General features: G+C 50.0%; 1 protein-coding gene across 1 annotated transcript in view; it reads left to right on the top strand.

The window, feature by feature from the left end:
* The window catches only part of adamts17 (ADAM metallopeptidase with thrombospondin type 1 motif, 17), a 44,527-nt gene that overhangs the window by 3,453 nt on the left and 21,817 nt on the right, over positions 1 to 19,257 (top strand). The window contains exons 3-7 of the mRNA XM_084683098.1: positions 162 to 390; positions 6,341 to 6,513; positions 7,296 to 7,379; positions 8,033 to 8,190; positions 10,909 to 10,952. Coding sequence (XP_084539224.1) covers positions 162 to 390; positions 6,341 to 6,513; positions 7,296 to 7,379; positions 8,033 to 8,190; positions 10,909 to 10,952 — 688 coding nt within the window. The remainder of the gene's footprint in view (positions 1 to 161; positions 391 to 6,340; positions 6,514 to 7,295; positions 7,380 to 8,032; positions 8,191 to 10,908; positions 10,953 to 19,257) is intronic.

Genomic DNA, 19,257 nt, shown 5'->3' with positions numbered 1-19,257 from the left:
GGTATGACTTCTGTAGTTTGTATAGACAGGGGGGAGGGGCTTATACAGACTCTGGACCAGAGATCCGGACGGGCTATTTGGTAGATTTACTTGCATCTTAGCTGTTTTGTGTGTTGAAATAAAGTTTCTTCTTTCCTCCCTGTGCGTGTGTGTGTTTTCAGACTGGACTTGTCCACACTGGAGAAGAAAGTCTCTTCATCCAGCCTGTCAGCGTGAGTGGGGCAGCAGATTCCTTCTCTGGTTTGGAACACAAATTGGTCCGGCACCGACGCAGCACCCAGACCGCTACCTCGGACTCTGCCTTCGCCTCAGACTCTGACTTTCCCGCTGCTGCCTCTGTTGCCTCTGGTCCGTCAGACCACCAGGCAGAGTACTGTGAGACCATCCAAGGTAAGTCAGAAGTCTACAGAAGTCCTCTGAGCAACCCGGCCAGTGCCATGTGGAGCTCAAGCACCCAGAGTCCCTCTGTCCTCTCTGAGACGGAACCGGCAGTGTACACTCAATACATTCTTGGATCAAGACTCACAGTTCTGCATGTCTCCTTTGATGTGTCTTCAGTTTGCTCCGTGCTGGAGGAGAGATCCTGAGGTAGGCAGCTGTTAGCGCATTTAATGAGCCTCTCCAGTCTGTTAGCTCTGTTGGAACCTGCAAACCCTACTGCTAACTCTATCAGACAGTCAGGGAGAACCTCATCCACCACTCCTACATTCATAATGTGCATACTTTCCAACCGTTGGGTGTCTCTTTGCCAAGAATATGGATTTTTTGAGAGAGAGGAATTCACATTTTTCATGGTCGCCCGGACCCTCTACAGTATCTTTCAACGGAAGCCTGTGTGTTTGGCCCTGAGAGTGTTTACCTTATTTAGAATGAGACATTCAGTAGAGTTCAACTGTAGTGTTCGACTTATAGTTTTAAGGAATGTCGGTTGTTCAGAGCAGTATGAAAGTCGTCCCTTTATTTCAGATCTGCTGTAAGTCCCTGATCCTCCCCTGTTGGCTGAGGATCTGATGAGGGATAGGTATAGGAAGCACATGTTAAATATGTGCTCTAACAGAAACTTCTACCTGGAGATAAGTCCAATAAACACACACACAAACACACAATTTTCCTGTCCCCTTAAAACATTTCTTCATCAGTTTTGATATACGAAGGCTGCCGTCTCACTGTGGGGATTGACCCCAGGATCTGTGAGTTGTCTCAAGCGATCATGCTGGTTTGGAGACAATTAAAAATCTCCAAGAAGTTTTCCTACAATGTTTCCCCTGTGCACGCTCATTAACTAGAACGGCCTGACCTTGAAAACGTGCACCCCCAAAGTTACATAACTCCTCCCAAGACCACCAGGACTTTAGACAACCTGTATAAATAAATTCTTTCCATATGTTCATATCTGGGACGCAAGCAGTAATTGAAACCTCCTCGTCCTAAAAAAAAGTGTTTTTTCAAAAAAAAGAGTAAGAAACGCTTAGCTGGTAGTAATAACCTATTTGTTTTAGAACAGTCTTGTATTTGTCTGGGTATTACTATGTCTACCTGTATGTGTGTGTTTTAACAACCCAATCCTTGTCCATACTAAATTGTGTATGTGTGTGTGTTGGGGGAGGGGGGTCTGTGTGTTGCTCACCCTCTCGTCATGTGACTAGTCAGACAGTGTGTTAGTGGGAGAGTGTGTTAGTGTCAGAGTGTGTTAGTGAGAGAGTGTGTTAGGGAGGGCTTACTGCTCCAGCGCTGGACAGTCAAAGAGCTCCAGGTGCTTTAGCTATTCAGTGAATTTGTGTGTGTGTACGCTTGAGTGTGTGCTCCAACACCTGGTATCTTGGGGTGAGAGGGATGGAGCGAGGTGCCAGATTTGGAAATTCTTTCCTCTGCAATCACGTCTGCCTGCATGTGCCTGGGTCTGGGGTGTAGATGGGTCTGCCAGCTCCACTCCCCCCCTCCTCCCTTCTCTTCTCTCCTCTCTTCTTCTCCTCAGTTGAGGGGAGCGCTGGTCGTTTCCCCTCAAACCACATGGTCCCTGGAGGCAGATACAGACTGAGACAGACCTTATATCCATTAGACTCAGCTCCACCTCCAGGAGACACACACACACACCCAGACTCTCTCAAGTGTTCTTTGTACATCAGCGCAGTCTGAAAGAAACTGTGTCATATTGCATAAGAGCCTGGCGGAGAGGGAAGCAGGCGCTCTAGAGGTGACTGAGGGCAACATTTGTTTGTTTTACTTGCTCTCGCTGCTTCCCCCCCCCCCCCAATAAAATGATTTTGAAAGAAGTAAGAAGCATGCATGTAGTATGTAAACGTTAACATACTGTAAGTGGACTGGTGCTGGTTAAGAGTTTGAAATGTGCTGAGCTGTTAGGAAGCTTGCTGGTGGTAGGAGTTGTACAGGCAACAGGTGGTCAGGTTTCTGGTGACATATCAGACACCAGAGGAGTCAACTAGTTATCTTACCCTGGAGCTTTAAAACTGGATCCACTCCCTGGACCTTTAAACCTGGATCCACTCCCTGGAGCTTTAAACCTGGATCCACTCCCTGGACCTTTAAACCTGGATCCACTCCCTGGACCTTTAAACCTGGATCCACTCCCTGGAGCTTTAAACCTAGATCCACTCCCTGGTGTCCTGGGAGGAGGTCTGCCCGGCACACAGGATGTTCCCGAGAGGGCAGGAGGGACAAGAAACCAGCCTGAACCGGCTTCAGTGGGGAGGGATGGAGAGGTGGGGAGGGGTAGGGAGAGATGGAGAGGGGTGAGGAGGGATGGTTAGGGGTAATGAAGGAAGGGTGAGATAGGGCGGGGAAGGGTGAGGGGTGATGGAGGTGACCTACGCCCATCCCTTCATCCTAACAGAGAAAGGATTCTCTGGTTAATGTGCGTGGTGACAGAGAAGTCACACTCGGCGTGAGAGATAGCAGGCTGGGCTGTGGGTTTGTGGTCTGTGCTGAGAGAGAATCAGAAGAATGCTAGAACTTTCTGTCCCCCCATCACCCTCCACCTCTTCCCTGCTCGGTCCCTTAACAGACAGCGGCTATTCAGGCTGGGCTTTCAGCATTTCTGTGATTCTCAGGAATTTCAGAGATTGAGCCCAGAAAGCTCTCTCACAGGCTGGAGTATGTATGTGTATGTAAGGGTGGGGTCTGGTCTGGTCTAGCATCGTCTAGTCTAGCCTGGTGGACTCTTGTCTAGTCAAAACTAGCCTGATCTTGATGGATGTGGTCTCTTGTCTGGCCCGGCATGGTCTATAGTCCAGTCTGGCCTGATCTGGTCTGTGATTACCAGACTATATAGATGTATGTTTCTCTTGAACAGATGAATGGTTTGTGGTGAGCAGCAGATAATCAGTGGTTCAGCCTCCACTCTCGCTGCTCCTGACCAGTGAACTGGGAGACGTCTTTATTGTGATTACCGTGGTGGCCTCCAGCCTCCCTGGAATGACATTCCTGCTTCATGAATGGGAACGTGAGATGGTCACCTCGTCAGCACGACCGAGCCTGAGGAGGTTAGACTAACACTAGGCGCTGATTCCCTTCTTCTGTCCCTCCCTCCCTCGCTCCCTTGCTCCCTCTTTCCTCCTTTCCTCTTTCCCTCCTCCCTCTCACTCCATCCATCCCTCCCTCACTCCATTCCCTTTTCTTCCCTCCCTCTTTCTCTCAAATGTCTTCTCTCACTCCTTCCCGTCCTCCTTCTCTCCTTCCTTCTCCCCCTCTCTCCGCCCTGACAAGCTGTAGCCAAAGAGCCCGGATGATGGGGCTCTCTAGTCTAAAACAGGAAGGGGCAGCTGATCTCAGGTCTGTCCACCTGACCGAGGGCCCAGTCAGTTCTGCGTTATGTCTCTCTCCTGCTGTCCTCAGTCCAGACGTAGTGTCCTCTCTCTCCCCTGGCTGACGAGGGAGAGAGCTCCTGAAGCCTGCTAATTAGGCCCAACATGGCTGCCTCCTTTCCCTCCCCCTCCTCTTTAATCTGATGAGCTGGGAGGTGCGAGGAGGAGAGTCTAGAGCCCCCCGCCCCGCCACTCTTCAACATCAGAGGCCTGATAATGAGCGTGTTAGTTAGTCCGTTTGGTATTCCCTTTGGAGCGTAGCTCTGATCTGTGCCAATTTAGAGGATGACATAACGGAAGAAAACGTGATTGGACACTCATTAGAAACCTTGCTGATCCAATCGCGCTTTCTCCATTTGCCGTCGAATCAGCGTGGAGAACCGCCATTCATTATCAAGATGGAGGTCATGACGGCTGGTGGGTTATTTCGGCAACTAAGAGACCAGAGAAGAAGCACAGTATATTGCTATCGGTAGTTGATATAAACTGTTTGGCTGTGTTCTCACTGTGTGTAGTCCTGTTCCCAGAACTGCTGAGTTTGCACGGTCATTGTTCCTCTGGGATGCAGGAGTATAGTCTCCAAGCTCAAAGCAGGGTGTTTTTGTCTCAACATGACTCTGAACCTTTGTTCCTTTGAGAACAAAGACAGAAACTTGTGTTATTTCCTTCAGATGACTGATGGTTTGCCACCACAAACAGCCGGCTGATCCAGCCGCTATCTTCAGGCTGAATTGGAAAATAATAAAACATCTCTCACTCTGGGTGGGACGTTTGTCACTTCAGTGACGAGTCTCTGATTGTTTCTGGAAGTTTTCCCATCAGGCTGGCTGCTGTGTGGGACGTGGGTCTGGCTGTTACTGCAGGTCTGGATCTTCACACTTCATTCAACACATTAGCACAGTGTGTTATTACAGTGTTGATATTCAGACATGTGGTGTTTGTTAGGCATACCAGCTCTCCGGGCTCTGCGTCTCCACCTCATGTTTACAAGAACCTCACTTCCTGAGGACTCCCTGACTCTGGCCCCTCCTACCTTGTGATAGAGATAAAGAGAGAGAATATCCACGACAACATATGGATTCTTCTGTATGTTAGTGCCGAGTGGATTCGGGGGAGTTCACATGTAGAAGCCACTCTGTTGTCCAGTTATGTCGCAGGCCAATCTGTTGCTTCTCTGAGAACATCCATTTGTCCCGTTGGTACGCTCTGACTGGCCAGCCACACAGACACCAGCTGGGTCTGACAGAACAGAGCCTCCACAATATAGCGTGGCTTCCGCAGTAGTGGGCTCCAAGAGCTGGTCTACTAACCAGGAGCAGATTTATGGAGGGGCCCTGGTTTGACTGAAGTCGTGGGATTGAATGTTCTCCTGAAAGCTAGACTCTCAAAGGGTTGACATGCACTCAATAAACATTGTTAATAGGGCTTTTACTCTGCACCAATTGAATACATTGAATGGATTATCTAAATGAGAGGTAACTATGGCAACAGCTGGGACCGACTAAATATGGTTTGGTTGATTGAGGAATAGAAATGTCCCAAATGTATTTGTTATTGCTACAGTTGGCTCCGAGCAATATATGTTTTTCTGTTAGTTATAGTTAAGGCTACTCAGAATTTCAAAAGAATGTGGCCAATATACTTTAGCCAGAAATGTGTTTTCTTTTTGAAACCAAATATGACAGAGTATGTACCTTAATAAACAATTTTGGTTCTTTAGTTGTTTCTGTTGGCTCTGGTTTGGCATCATTTGCTACTCTCCTTTGTTATGTAATCCATGCTTTTCTTTCAAATGGAAGACATTTGGAGAGAAAGGAATAAGAGAAGAAAGAGAGAGACAGGAAGAGGGAGAGAGAGAGAACGAGAGAGAGAAAAAAGAGAGCAGAGTGAAGCAAGGCCTGGATTCCCCTTCCATGCTGTGTGTGTGATGTAACATCAATTTAGAGCCAAGCTCAGAGAGACAGAGAGAGAGAGACACGGAGAGAGAGACACGGAGAGAGAGACACAGAGAGAGTACTGTAAACACATCCTCAGCAGCTGCTGTTCTCCTCCTCAGTGTCGAGGAGACTGATTGGTCCTTAATGAGACCTGGCTACACACACCGCAGGCTAAATTGTCCCAAATCAGATTTTTTTGCTTATGTGACTCAGATCCATTTTTTGTCATAACATTCTGAACAGCACAAAACACATGGAATCTGATCTTTTCAATTCTGATTTGGGCCATTTTCACATGTGGTCCTACATCAGATTCTGGCCAGAGTTTTTGCTATGTGACCTCAGACTAAACAGTAAAATCAACTTTTGTGAGCAGCCAAACAAAAAAATCGTACGCGAGCAATAAATCCCAATTTGGCTCCAAGGCATGCAGTGTGAATGTATGTGACCTGACTGACCATCACTGTAGATCTATCTGTCTGGTAATGAATCCGTTGGTGCCCTCAGTCTGCCTGGAAGCTCCACTCTCTCTGAATGCACTAAACTGTAACTGTGTGTGTGTGTGTGTGTCTGTGTGTCCAGGCAAGAGGAAGGAGAGGAGGCCCAGAGGAGGAGAGGAAGGTCGTGGGAGGAGGAATGCTATCCGCCTGGCGGGTGTGTTCACTGTGGAGACGGTGGTGGTGGCTGACTCTGACATGGTCAAGTACCACGGGGCAGAGGCGGCTCAGAGGTTCCTCCTCACCGTCATGAACATGGTGAGGCTGCACACACACACACACACACACACACACACGCACACACACACACACAGACGCTGGAGCTAATATGGTGACAGGGGACAATCTACATCTATGCATGAGATCTGTAGATCCATATGGACTTGTGTGTGGGTAGGTGAAGGCTGCAGGCCACCCTGGGCCCTCAGTCTACCCTCTGCCGCAGCGTAGCGTGGTCAGTTTGGCTGGCCAGCCTCCTAATCCACTTTGTTTTTCCTCAGTCACAGACACAGCTTGGGTGTAATCTCCTTTGAAGTCAGTTTGGAAGATGCCCTTGTGAGCTGAATGGGTTGGCAGTCATCCACTGTGTGTATGTGTGCGTGTGTAAATGCGTGTGTGTTTGTGTTTGTGTGCTGACATGTGTGTGTATGTGTGTGTCGGTGTGTGTGGTGTCTTGCCTGCACTGCTGTAGGCCTCACTGCTGTTGTCTTAACGGCATTACCAAGGCATTACCAGGTTTAGTGAGACGGAGGCAGAAGACTGGAGGGTCAGGGTTGGAAAAGAAGTTTTGTAAAACTAGCAAGAGTATGTGCATCAAAGGCTTCATGTTGAACTAGTACACAAACACGGAACAACAAATTGAACGTAATCTTCTAAAATCTCCTGAGAGAAATCATTTGTTTCTGTATCTCTGTTTCTAAAGCAGGCAGATTACTAGACAGCCTACAGTACAGGAGGTTTTATCTGTTACTGCAAAGCTCTGCTCTGTCCGTGTCCTTACCTGCCATTCCTAGGCATGACTGTGTCTCCCCCTTCTGCAGGTCTACAACATGTTCCACCACAGGAGTCTGGGAGTCAAGATCAACATCCGCCTCACCAAGCTGGTCCTGCTGCACACCCGCCCTGTAAGTCTGACCTCTCATTATCCCTCTGACCTTCAGCCTGTCGTAAAGTCTGCAGGTGCTTGCTCCACCCAGCACATTATTCTGCTGCTTTAGGTTTGGGGGGGGGGGGGGGGTGCTGGCTGGTGTTTGTGTGGGCGTGCATGAGTGTGAGTGCTCCCACAAGCTTTACTGTCAATATATTTTCAGCCACTGCTTTCTTATGGGGCTCTGGAGAACCAGACTAAATTGCTGTGAAGTGTTTGTGTGTGTGTGTGTGTGCATGTACAGTATGTAAGTGTGCGAATGTTTGTGTGAAGTGTGTGTGTCTCTCAGTAGATCAACTCTGATAACAGTAATAGCATGTCTGGTCCAGTCTCTCTCAATAGCCTGGCCTGTCTCTCTCTGTAATGCCCCAATAACAAGGTATTTTAGTCTCAGTCCTCTCACAGCCTTCTACTCCGGGGGTCAGGTTGGGGGAAGTGGGAGGGCGGGGGGGGGGGGGGCTAGTCTATTTTTCAGAGGGCATCAGTGTATCTCAATAGTCACGTGTAGCTTCCTGTCCTGACCCTTGTTACTCCACAGTACAGGCTTATCTGTTAACCTCCTCGTCACGATATGAGATGGAACAAGGAAACGACGATTCACAATCTGTGTGTGTGTGTGTGTGTGTGCAGGAGAAGCTGAAGGTGGGTCACCATGGTGAGAGGGCTCTGGAGAGCTTCTGCCACTGGCAGTACCAGGAGTATGGAGGGGCCCGTTACCTAGGCAACAACCACGTCCCCGGGGGCAGAGACGACCCCCCCCCGGTGGACACAGCAGTACTGGTGACCAGGTGAGAACCCCTGCCTGTCCACCCCCTCCTCCTCCTCTACCAACCTCCTCGTGGGACAGCTTGTACCCTCTCAGACAGATCAGAGGGGTATCATATAGGTTTGTCTCTAGGCTTAGCCATGAAGGCCTGTAATCTCCTCTCCATTCAGCAGTTTGTCAGCAAGGCAGGTTTGTAACTCCCCCCCACCCCGCCTCTCCCACCACACACACACACACACACACACTCCTGCACTCCCAGCTAGCTTGTTCCTTGGCGCTACATGACACATTCCTAATGTTGGATTACAGGTATTATTACCTGCTGTAATTTCTGTGTGTGCGGATGGTGGGGGTGGGGGGGTCCTTCCAGGGTGAAGGAATCCTTTTGTTTAAACTAGTACTCCTGTAGCTTGTCAGGTCCTTCCCTGTCTCCCCAAGCCCTAAGTAGGGGGGGCATGAGGAGGAGGAGGAGGAGGAGAGGAGAGGGGGAAGCGAGTGGAGGAGTGGAGGAGAGGGGAAAGAGATGAGCTGGATAGTCAGTACAGTGGGGGCTTTTGTTCCTGAGGTGCAAGTAGTGAACCTGATCCCCCCCTGCCACCCCCCCCCCCCCCTCCCTTGAAAAAGGAACACGCAGCGTTCAGGATCAGCATCAGTCAGGATGACACCACACAGACGGGGACAAATTAAAGCCTGTCACGGAGAACTCGTGCATGTGTGTGTGTGTGTGTGTGTGTGTGTGTGTGGGGGGGGGGGGGTAACAGCAAGGTTTAAGACTTGATTCTAAGATACTTTGTCTCAGTGAGAGAATCAAATGACCTATTGTTAAATCTTTTTGTCTGTTTAAATGGAAACAACTGTTGTTTATTACAGACAAATACTCTAACTACATCCCCACTGCTAGCTCTGTTAAACAGCCCTTTGCAATTTCGCTGTCTGGCCAAGGTCCCAGGTTAGCGTTTATACAGGGCTGGAGCGGAGCTCTGGCTGGGGAAATGCTGAGCTCACAGTACCTCAGCGTGGCGGTGAGGTCGTACGGTACAAGGAACCGAAGAACCGTGGAACGTGTCTTTGTCTGTGCTCGGAATTGTGGGACTTTAGCTCTGAGACAGGTGACAGGTCCCGTGACAGTGTCGCGCAGATCTCTTGTCATTGTTAATGCCACGTCTGTCCCACATGTCTGAACACAGACGCAGGTCCTAATGCGGATACGAGGATGAAGGGTGACAGTTCTCTCTGCCTTCTCCCTCTCCTCCACTCTGTCCCTCTCTGTTACTCTCTCTCTCTCTACCTATCTCCCCATCTCCCTATCTCTCCATCTCTCTATCTCCCCTCCATCCTGGCTCCTGGCCTGTCTGCTTGTTCAGATCAGCTGCTGTTGGGTTTCCAGCAGCAGCCAGCTGGATGTCAGATCTACTTACCTCCCCGACACGCACACTCCCTCGCTGCAGGGCTGTTGTGGGGGGCTACCATGCAACAGTGATGGATGTGCAACTGCTGTTGTCCCCTGTGGCAGGCAGACAGGCAGGCAGACAGACAGGCAGACAGATAAACAAACAGACGGGCATACAGAGAAACAGATAGGCAGACAGACAGATAGACAGACAGACCGATATTCAAACAGGCAGGCAGACAGACAGACAGACAGACAGACAGACAGACAGACAGACAGACAGGGCTCCTCAGCTGTTATGGGTTTTTGGGAGGGGGGGTCTGGGGGGAGACCTAGGGCCTCCTCTCTGGTGGTCCTTTTGAACGCAAACACCCTCCGACCCCCCACCCTCACCCCTGGTCTTGCTACATACAGTATCTGTTACAGGCTAGCATACAGGTACATATCAGTGTCTACTGCAGTGTTGAATGAGCATGGTTGTGTCAGGGTTATCTATACCCTCTGTGTGTCGGTTTCTCTTCCTAGACACCCCAGAGCTCTGGTATTCTGTATATGCAGGACATGATTAAGGCTGAAACACAGCTGCACACCCAACACACACACACACACACACAGACACACACACACACACACACACACACAGGTTGTGTGCTGGGCTGGTACACAGATGTTGACGAGCAGCTGTTCTCACCTAGCCCTGTGCTGCTGCACAATGGTGGGAAGCACTCCTCCTGTGACCTCCTCAAGACTGGCCCCATACAGTATATGCATATAGACACACATACACACACACACATACACACACATACACACACATACACACATACATACACACACATACACACATACACTCACAAACACACCCTCTTTTTCTCGACGTGGGGCTCCAGTGTTAGAGAAAGCATATTGAGGCTGCGGTTGACAGTGTAGACAGAAAGAGTCCTGGGCTCTACCAGGGCCTGGCATGCCTGCCTGTACACTCTGCACCCACTCTCCATGGTAACCATACACTGTAAGCTGTCGCTGTGTGCCTGTGTGTATGTGTGTGTGTGTGTGTACAAGCAGAATGTTGGAATTCTCCTGTGTTGCTGGGTCTTTGTAAGTACAGTATAGACAGTCTTCTCTTGGGAAAAAAGGATAGGTTTAGTTTGTAGGACTCTGAAGGCCCCAGTACTGTAGGCTAGGAGAGAAGCAGGCCCCCCACAGCCATGGGCAGCACCCTGTAGGCCCTAGTGCTGCGGGCTAGGATCCCTAAGGAACTCCCACCCATGAGAACAGAGGACCCCCAATTGTCCCCACCCCTTCAGTAGGAAGCAGAGCACTGACTGGGTTCTGGTTTTCTTCCTGCAGGACAGATTTCTGCGTCCACAAAGATGAGCCTTGCGACACAGTGGGTGAGTAAACTCTCTCCCCCTCTCTCCCCCTCTCTCTCTCTCTCTCTCTCTCTCTCTCTCTCTCTCTCTCTCTCTCTGTCTCTCTCTCTCTCTCTCTCTCTCCCTCTCTCCCCCTCTCTCTCCCCCTCTCTCTCCCTCTCTCTCTCTCTCTCTCTCTCTCCCCCCCCCCCTCTCTCTCTCTCTCTCTCATGTGCTTTCTCTCTCATGTGCTCTCTCTGTCTCTGTACTACTACAACTCGTACACAGTGGCCCTTGCTGACCCTGGACATTCCTGACCCCTGAAATGAAGAGGCAGGTGGCATTTCACCTCCTTGTTTTTGAGTGCCACTCAAGCACACACACACACACACACACACACACACACACACACGCACACACACACACACATCAAACACACACACAGGTGACATTACACCCTGTGGACTGGAAGAGGCACCCAACAGACTGCTGACAGAGCAGATAAGAGCCTTCATCTCCCTCAAACTGTGAAAGAGATATGAAACAGTTGAACCAAGATGGCATCCACTTACAATAAACAAATGGTGTAAAATATATAAATTTTTTATAACAGAAATCAATGTTTAGGTGATGAATTTCTCTCTGTATTGTTTGTCTGTTGTGTATAACCCCACATTATGAGTCCTGGTCAGTGGAACTGGCTCCTAACTCCATGTTAGGACAGAAGCTTAAAGACTCTGTGCCCCCCCCCCCCCCCCCCCCCCATCAGTGGCATTAGAACAGAGGGTTAGCTCGTGTACTCTTGTACTGTTAGGCTATGGAGCAGCATTCCAGCAGCAGTGCTTTTAGCCCATGGGATACTATTCCTAGTTTGCCTATGGAATGACATTCCCAGACGGGTGTAACTGTGATGGCTGTCTCTCCTGGGTGGCCTCCTCTAACCCTAGCCCTAACCCTGGCCCCAACCCTGGACCCAACCCTGGCCCTAACCCTGGCCCCAACCCTGGCCCTAACCCTGGCCCTAACCCCGGCCCCAACCCTGGCCCTAACCCTGGCCCCAACCCTGGACCCAACCCTGGACCCAACCCTGGCCCTAACCCTGGCCCCAACCCTGGACCCAACCCTGGCCCTAACCCTTGCCCTAACCCTGGCCCTAACCCTGGCCCCAACCCTGGACCCAACCCTGGCCCCAACCCTGGCCCTAACCCTGGCCCCAACCCTGGACCCAACCCTGGCCCTAACCCTGGCCCTAACCCTGGCCCGAACCCTGGCCCCAACCCTGGCCCTAACCCTGGCCCCAACCCTAGCCCTAACCCTGGCCCCAACCCTAGCCCTAACCCTGGCCCCAACCCTAGCCCTAACCCTGGCCCCAACCCTGGCCCTAACCCTGGCCCCAACCCTGGCCCTAACCCTGGCCCTAACCCTGGCCCTTCATCCACGTCATCAACGTTATCCGTGTAAATGACCTCATCCATATTCACAACCTCATCCCTCCTCTGCTGGATGCTGGCTCCAGTGGGGGTGATGATGGAGTTACTGTGGATGCCTCTGGTTCTGCGTGGTGTTTCTTTCTCTCTGTGAGAGCTGAAAGTGAGCGTTAGGGCTGGGCTGTTCCTGGCAGGCCTGTACTGCAGGCCCAGTGACAGGCCCCAGGACAGCATGCGGATCTAGCCGCGACCTCACGACTGGAAGCACACCCAGCGCTATGATCTCATTCATCTCAGCAGCACTGCTCTGCCCTTGCCCCAAAGCCCCCCCCAGTGTTGAGGTAAGCCAGTTGGAGCAGGGTTGTGGATGTACACAGCATGGCAGAACTACCCTCTGTCCTCTGTGGAATGTGTGTGTCTCTGAGCTTTTTGTGCTAGCATTGCAGGTTTGCTTTTCAGAGTCTGGGTGTGTGCATCTCAAAGATGATTGGATGAGCAGCACAGAACAGGAGCAGCTGTGTGTTATGACCTTTTTATTAAATATGATGATCTAAACAAACAGCATTCAGAAAAACTGGAGGAATGGGATGAACTTGCTTTTGTTTAGAAATACTGATTTGACTTGGATGAGCAATTTTTTCAGAAGGACATATTTGTACCGTACCTCCCAGAAACTCACCATGGTTTTCTGGCCCAAGGTTTAATTTTTTTGGTTACGTTGCTTAATCTTGGTTTTTCATCTACAAAGAATGATTTATACTCTTCTATTCTTGGTGGTTATATGATTTGGTCCAGTGAGATGTAATCCTGGGAGCTGCTCCATCTAGTGATTTGATTTATTCATCTGCAAGTCAAAGAATTGCCTTTTTTCCTTGAAAAGTTTAAATGTTTTTCTTTCTCTTTTTCTTGCACTTTACTTGTACTTTTATGTTCAAGCAGTTATGAACTTTACTCACAGACAGAAGGTCAAAATATAAACCCTACTGCTTTTAAATAACTAAACATGATTTAGTTGGAGAAACTTGAGAAACCTTTCTTTTGATAGAACATAACCTCCAATGGTCAGTCTGAAGGCTTGAATGAGAGTCTGAACGTGCATCTGTTGATCAGAGGAGGAATTCCCCTGCTCCAGAGCAGGAAGCAGGCTTCTCCACAGCCTGCATGCTCTCAGACAGGATCTCAGGCGTCACCTTTCATCCAGTTTATGAGCAGGATCCCCCTGAAAGGCTTTGATTGTATGGTGTGATAACCTCACCTGGCAGGTGTGTGCGTGCAAGTGTGTCTTTGTGTGTATGTGTGTGTGTCAGGATGCCTGGCTTCCTCTGCTTTGAAGATTTCTTATACTTTCAGTGTGGCTGTGTGCTGCTAGCCTCCAGCTATAGTTTAAGCTATATGCCAGATCTGACAGCAACCACCGTTGTGTGTGTGGGCCAATGCAACATGTCTGTGAGAAAAAGTGTAAGTATGCGTGCGCTTGTGTTAGTCTCCAGCAGCAAACACGTTGATGGTATTCCTCTCACTACAAGCAGTGCAGCCCCAGCCCAGCCTCCTTCACCCGCAGGAGGGAGGGGCAGGAGAGTCTTCTCATCCTTCCTGTGTTCGTGTTTCAGTCTCTCCCCGCCTTGTGAGAAGCTTCTCTCTCCACCCCAGCATGTCCTGACAGGGCCTGCCTGTGTGTTCACACAGGTAGGCCTGACTGTGTCCACTCTCCCTCTGCTGTCGGCCTATTGATGTGTGTGTGCGCGAGAACGTCCCACTGTTCAGGGGTTCAGAGGGGACGGAGAACCTGTCTGAAATACCACCAGGAAATGGGTTCTCAAATGTCAGCACACACCTCCGAGGTGCTTCTGGAACCTTCCACATGTCCCTGTAGTGGGCAGCTCGGAAAGCTAGCCAGACAGAAGACGTTTCTTCTCCCTCCAAGCTATCTGTCAGCTATTAGTCTTTATGTAGTCATCCTATCAACATAAATGAACTCTTAACGGACAGTAAATAGGGACTCGGGTCCTGGGAGAAATTCTTCATGCGGACAGCGGTGCAGTAAAGATCGCCGCTGACTCGCCGTCCGTGGTGATGAGTTGTGCCCGCACCGTGCGTTCCAGCCTCCCTCCCACGGTGGAGCGCACCGTCGCCGACGCCGTCTGTCTGAGCTGTCCACCTCCGGGCGTCCAGAGCTCGGAAACTACCGGACTTTAATTGGATGCAGAGGAGAGGAAAGGTCACTGGTCTGGAGAGGGATGGTGCTCAGTGAGGTGAGAGTGTGTGACAGCCCCCTGGAAGGAGGACTCATGACTCTGTGTTCCCCTCTGTGAGGAGAGCCAGTGTGTGGACCAGTCAGCAGGGTGAGGATGGTGCGGTTGGCTGCTCCTCTTGTGATATGATATGGGACCAGCCTGCAGTGAGCCCACTGTTTAGAGCCCTTAGATCTGGAGGTAAGCGGACGGAACAGGAAGTGTCCTCCAGATGGGGACCAACCAGAGGGCTCCGTTCTGTTGCCCTCACGGGAAGTGTGTGTAGAGTTCCCTCAAGACCCAGTCAGCTGTTTCCAGGAGTGCTATAGGTGCCCTGGCTCCGGCCTGCGTCTTAATCCAGCCGGTCTCTGCACCCGGCACGTTGTCACATGTTATCACCCAGCCGTGATGTCATGGAGACTGTGACAGACAGAGCCAGCTCGGAGGGGTGGTGCCAGACCCTGGTCACGCTCCGCCGGTCCCTGCCCCGCTCTCTCTGCTTCGCTCCCCTCTGAGTACTGTAACCCCATGTGATCATCTGGGCCACTACAATGAGAACACTCCTTCTCTTTGTGTCTGAACGTGTGTGACCCACTTTGAGGTGTGCTAGAATCACAAGCCCTTAAAACGAGGCCCGGCCCTATGCCTCTGTCTCTCTCTCTCTCTCTCTCTCTCTCTCTCTCTCTCTCTCTCTCTCTCTCTCTCTCTCTCTGTCTCCCTCTCCCGTTTTCTGTCAGTCTCTAGCTCCCTCTCTGACACTGTCTCTCTCTTCCTCGGTTTCCCCTCTGTCTCCCCCTCGCTCCCCCTCTCTCTTCTACCCGTTTGTCCCTTGTGAGAGTCAGCGTTTTCGCCCCAAACCAATGTTGTGATTCAGCTGTTGGTTTCTCAGGGGCTGTGCCTCTCCGCTCCTCTGTTTATTGTCCTATTGGCTCCTATCAAAGCAGCCGGGCCCCAGCTTAACTCTCTCTCTGGTTACTGGCTGCATGGTGGGATGGATGGAGGGAGGGAGGGAGGGAGGGAGGCAGGGAGGGAGGGAGGGAGGGAGGGAGGGAGGGAGGGAGGGAGGGAGGGAGGGAGGGAGGGAGGGAGGGAGGGAGGGAGGGAGGGAGGGAGGGAGGGAGGGAGGGAGGGAGGGAGGGAATGGGAAAGATGGAGGGCGAGACAGGAGCAATATCCTGGTGGTAGCATCATCCTGTTTCCTGTGTTTGGATTAGACCCAGAGATGTGAAGGGCAATGGGGAGGGGTGGGGCTGGGGAGTAGGGAGCAGGTCATTTAGGCCTGGATGACCGGAGATACGATGCTGACTTTATTGAGAAGCTGTTTACAGGGAGAGGTGAAATTAGCAAAAATTCACAGCGGCGAGGGCCCAGGTAGTGTGTGTGTCTGTGGGTTAGTGTGTGTGTTTTGCAAATGCATACAGGAAGTGTTTGTATCTGTGCCAGTGGAAGTGTGTGTGGGTCACGGGGAGGCGGGGGGGGTCAGCTCAGGGGTAGTGTGTGTGGGTCATGGGTGAGCGGGGGGGTCAGCTCAGGGGTAGTGTGTGTGTCTCACTAAACAATGGGTCCGGTCCAGTTCTGCAGAGCTGGCGTGGCGCGGGCCCAAAGAATGGTGCTGCGTTGTGTTGTCAGCACTGGTAAACTCTACTCCAGAGGATTCTGCCTGTCAATGGAAAACCCTTTATGTTCTAACGGCTAATTACCTCAAAATAAATAATTAGACAAACCGTGCTTGTGTGCCTGGGAGTGCTTGTGTGTTTAGAGCCCTGCTGAGGATTTGTCATCTTTGAGGCTGTCTAGCTGGATGTGCAGCCAGCTCTGTGAAGGACCACATCTCTGTTTGATCAGACTGCTAGCCACAAACGCTGAGTCAAATCTGAACTGTGATGAACGCAACTGTTTATGTGCACCCTTTGTTCTGGGGCTTAGGCCTCAGAGTGCTGGCTTCAACAGATCTTTGATGCTGCAAAACTCTCAGCCATGCTTACCTCACAGGGTCCATATTCTGACTGACTGTTTCAGCCAGCAGGAAACATGGCCTGCTACGCATGTGGGTTTGAACATCACGTCATTATGCTGTCAGCCTCCCACTCAGACAACACTGTCCGTCGACTGTTCAGTCAGTACTCAGACTCCCTCAGGTGGAGGTCAGTGGAGTAGTTAGGTCATTGGTTGGCCACTTGTTGCTCTGATGTTGTGGCCCAGTCACTGGGTAGAGCTTGTCTAGGCTGAGACACAGTTCAGATGGAGACGTGATTCTCATCTGCAGATCTCATTTGCATCAACCCATGGCGACAGTTCATGTTTACTGTATTACCACACCGGACCACGGAAGTATCTACGTAAACAAGTTTGAATTTGAGCTCAGGGGATCTGAAAGCCCACCAAATAAGCTTTTTGGGTTGTTGTTATTTGTATAAACTCGTCAAGGATTCTTTCCTAAACTTCTGGCAGATGATAGACATTATACACATAATTGCAGCCTCTGACTAAGCATGCGTGGTTGTAAAACATGGAAGAATCCAGGCCAACATCTGTTTCCATCCACCCTGCCATCCTGCTGATACACTGGGGCTTCACCTCGGAGGACTGCTGGTAGAAGGACACTTACTGTACAACAGTAAGCTGTGCTGCATCATACACTCCTCTACACTGGAGCAGAAAACCCCCCACCTTGAAGCACATATTTGCAATTACTGTATGCGCTGTACAAAGCAGATTGACATTCCTGGAAGATAATGGTGGTGAGTCTCTCGAGTCTGTCATTTATCCTTCCTTACACAGTTCCTGTCTGCTCGTCACTTTAGCACGTCAATATGTACATCTCTTGTCCCTCTTAGGTATTCATTTGCTCGGGTCTGTTTCATTCAGGAGCTGTCCTGCCCCTCGGTCATTGTGTGTGTGTGTGTGTGTGTGTGGAGATCATCTCTAAACATTGACAGATAGGGTATCTCATTTATTTCCAGTTGCTGTGTGCTGGTACTGTTGGCTAGACAAGGCTTCTCCTCTGAGGTGTGCCTGGAATAAGAAATGATGGAGAAGCAGTTAAACTAGACTAAAGAATAGTAAAACTGGTCTGACACACAATATCCCCCCGAATACTCGGGTCATTATAGGTTGGGAATGATCAGGTGCAACACACGCACACATACACAAACACTCGCACACAGACGCACACCCACACATTTTCCAAATGTTATTACCTTATGCTTCATTAAGTGGCAATTAGGTCTGAAATCTGTAAATATGGTTGAATAAATCACAGCCAAATACAAAATAAGTCGTGTGTATCAGTGAGTATGCTTCAGTGGGCTGTACAAGAGACAGACCAAATTCCGAACGGTTTCCGAGTTTACATTAATCTGATTCCTCATTCAGCGGTGTAACTAGCCCACTTCTTTGCTCTATTTCCACTGTTGGTCTTTAAGGGTCAGAATTAGCCAAGAGGATTAGCTGCCTTTGACAATGAGTATTTTCATGTGTGTGTATCCGTGTTTGTGTGTGTGTGTGTGTTTTACCGTGAAGAGTATGTGACTCATTTTAGTTTGGAAAAAGCCAGGCTTTTCTCTGAACAACCTCTTGATTGTTCATCTAATTATTGTTCATTTGTCTTCTTTAATCACAGTTTCCCAGAGTTCCAGGGGAGCTGAAGAACTGCTGGGGTCTTTGATTCTGTTAGTAGCCACCACTATATTTCAGATAACAACCCGTTTTTTGTGAGTCTGTATGCAAATCGCTAGTCAGAACACTTTTGCAGAATCATCTTGTTTTTGACCTTGTGTATGTCATAACCATTGGCCTGTCTCATGCTGCTCAGTATCACTGTTTTGTCCTCACCAGGGGTGGATCTGTCTCTCAGCTGGCCCACTGGAGCCAGCTCATCAGTTTATCACAGAGAAGGTTTACATCACGCTTTATCTAGGCCAGGGTGATTTCTCTGCTTTCCTGCAGGAATCCCATCTGGGTTTGATTGCTTTTCTCTTGTCAGTGATTTAATATATGCCTGTCTGGATTCAAATGAGCTTGTGTGGAGAGGAGCCAGGATCTGACAGAGAGCAGGTGCGTGTGTGTTGCCAGACACACAGGGGTAACTCACACTCCAGTGATGTCATGAAGCCTGGATGACTGGCTGATTGATTCGTTTTTAAACATCCTAGGACACTTGTTTGTGGCTCAGATATAATCACAGAGTAACCCCCATCTTCTACATTGGTGGATGCCAGGGATAACATACTGTATCTGCTTGGTTTCCATTCCAACAGCACAACAGAACATGGACTCAGGGGTCAGTGGTGTTGTTCCTTCTGACACGGTACATGAACCCCTGTCAAAGGTTTCCTATGTGCTTGTAATGTTTTTATGACACTGAAGGCTTTATGTAGCATGACACATTTCAACATGGTATTGAAAACAGAGTATAAATAGCCCTCAACAGCTTATGGTAGGCCTCGATACTACAGCAGCCCACACATAGATGCATCACCACTGTGTTGATATGAGAGTGTCCCGTTATCCTACACTCCAGCCTGAAGTATGGAATATCACCCCACCATGATGAGAACCACATGTTTGGCCGAGGTGAGAATGCTCAGCTCAGCTCGTTTCAATAAGACAGCAAGAGCTTCCGCCAACCATTGTCACACTGCAGAGTCACGCGTCATTGTCCTCATCAAACGCCTGTCTTCACTGCAT

The sequence above is a fragment of the Hypomesus nipponensis genome, chromosome 19 (genome assembly GCF_054491055.1).
Source record: "Hypomesus nipponensis isolate SF chromosome 19, ASM5449105v1, whole genome shotgun sequence".
NCBI classification, from domain to species: Eukaryota; Metazoa; Chordata; class Actinopteri; order Osmeriformes; family Osmeridae; genus Hypomesus; species Hypomesus nipponensis.
The sequence above is the reverse complement of the archived record's forward strand: the minus strand, read 5'-3'. Positions and strand labels throughout refer to the sequence as shown.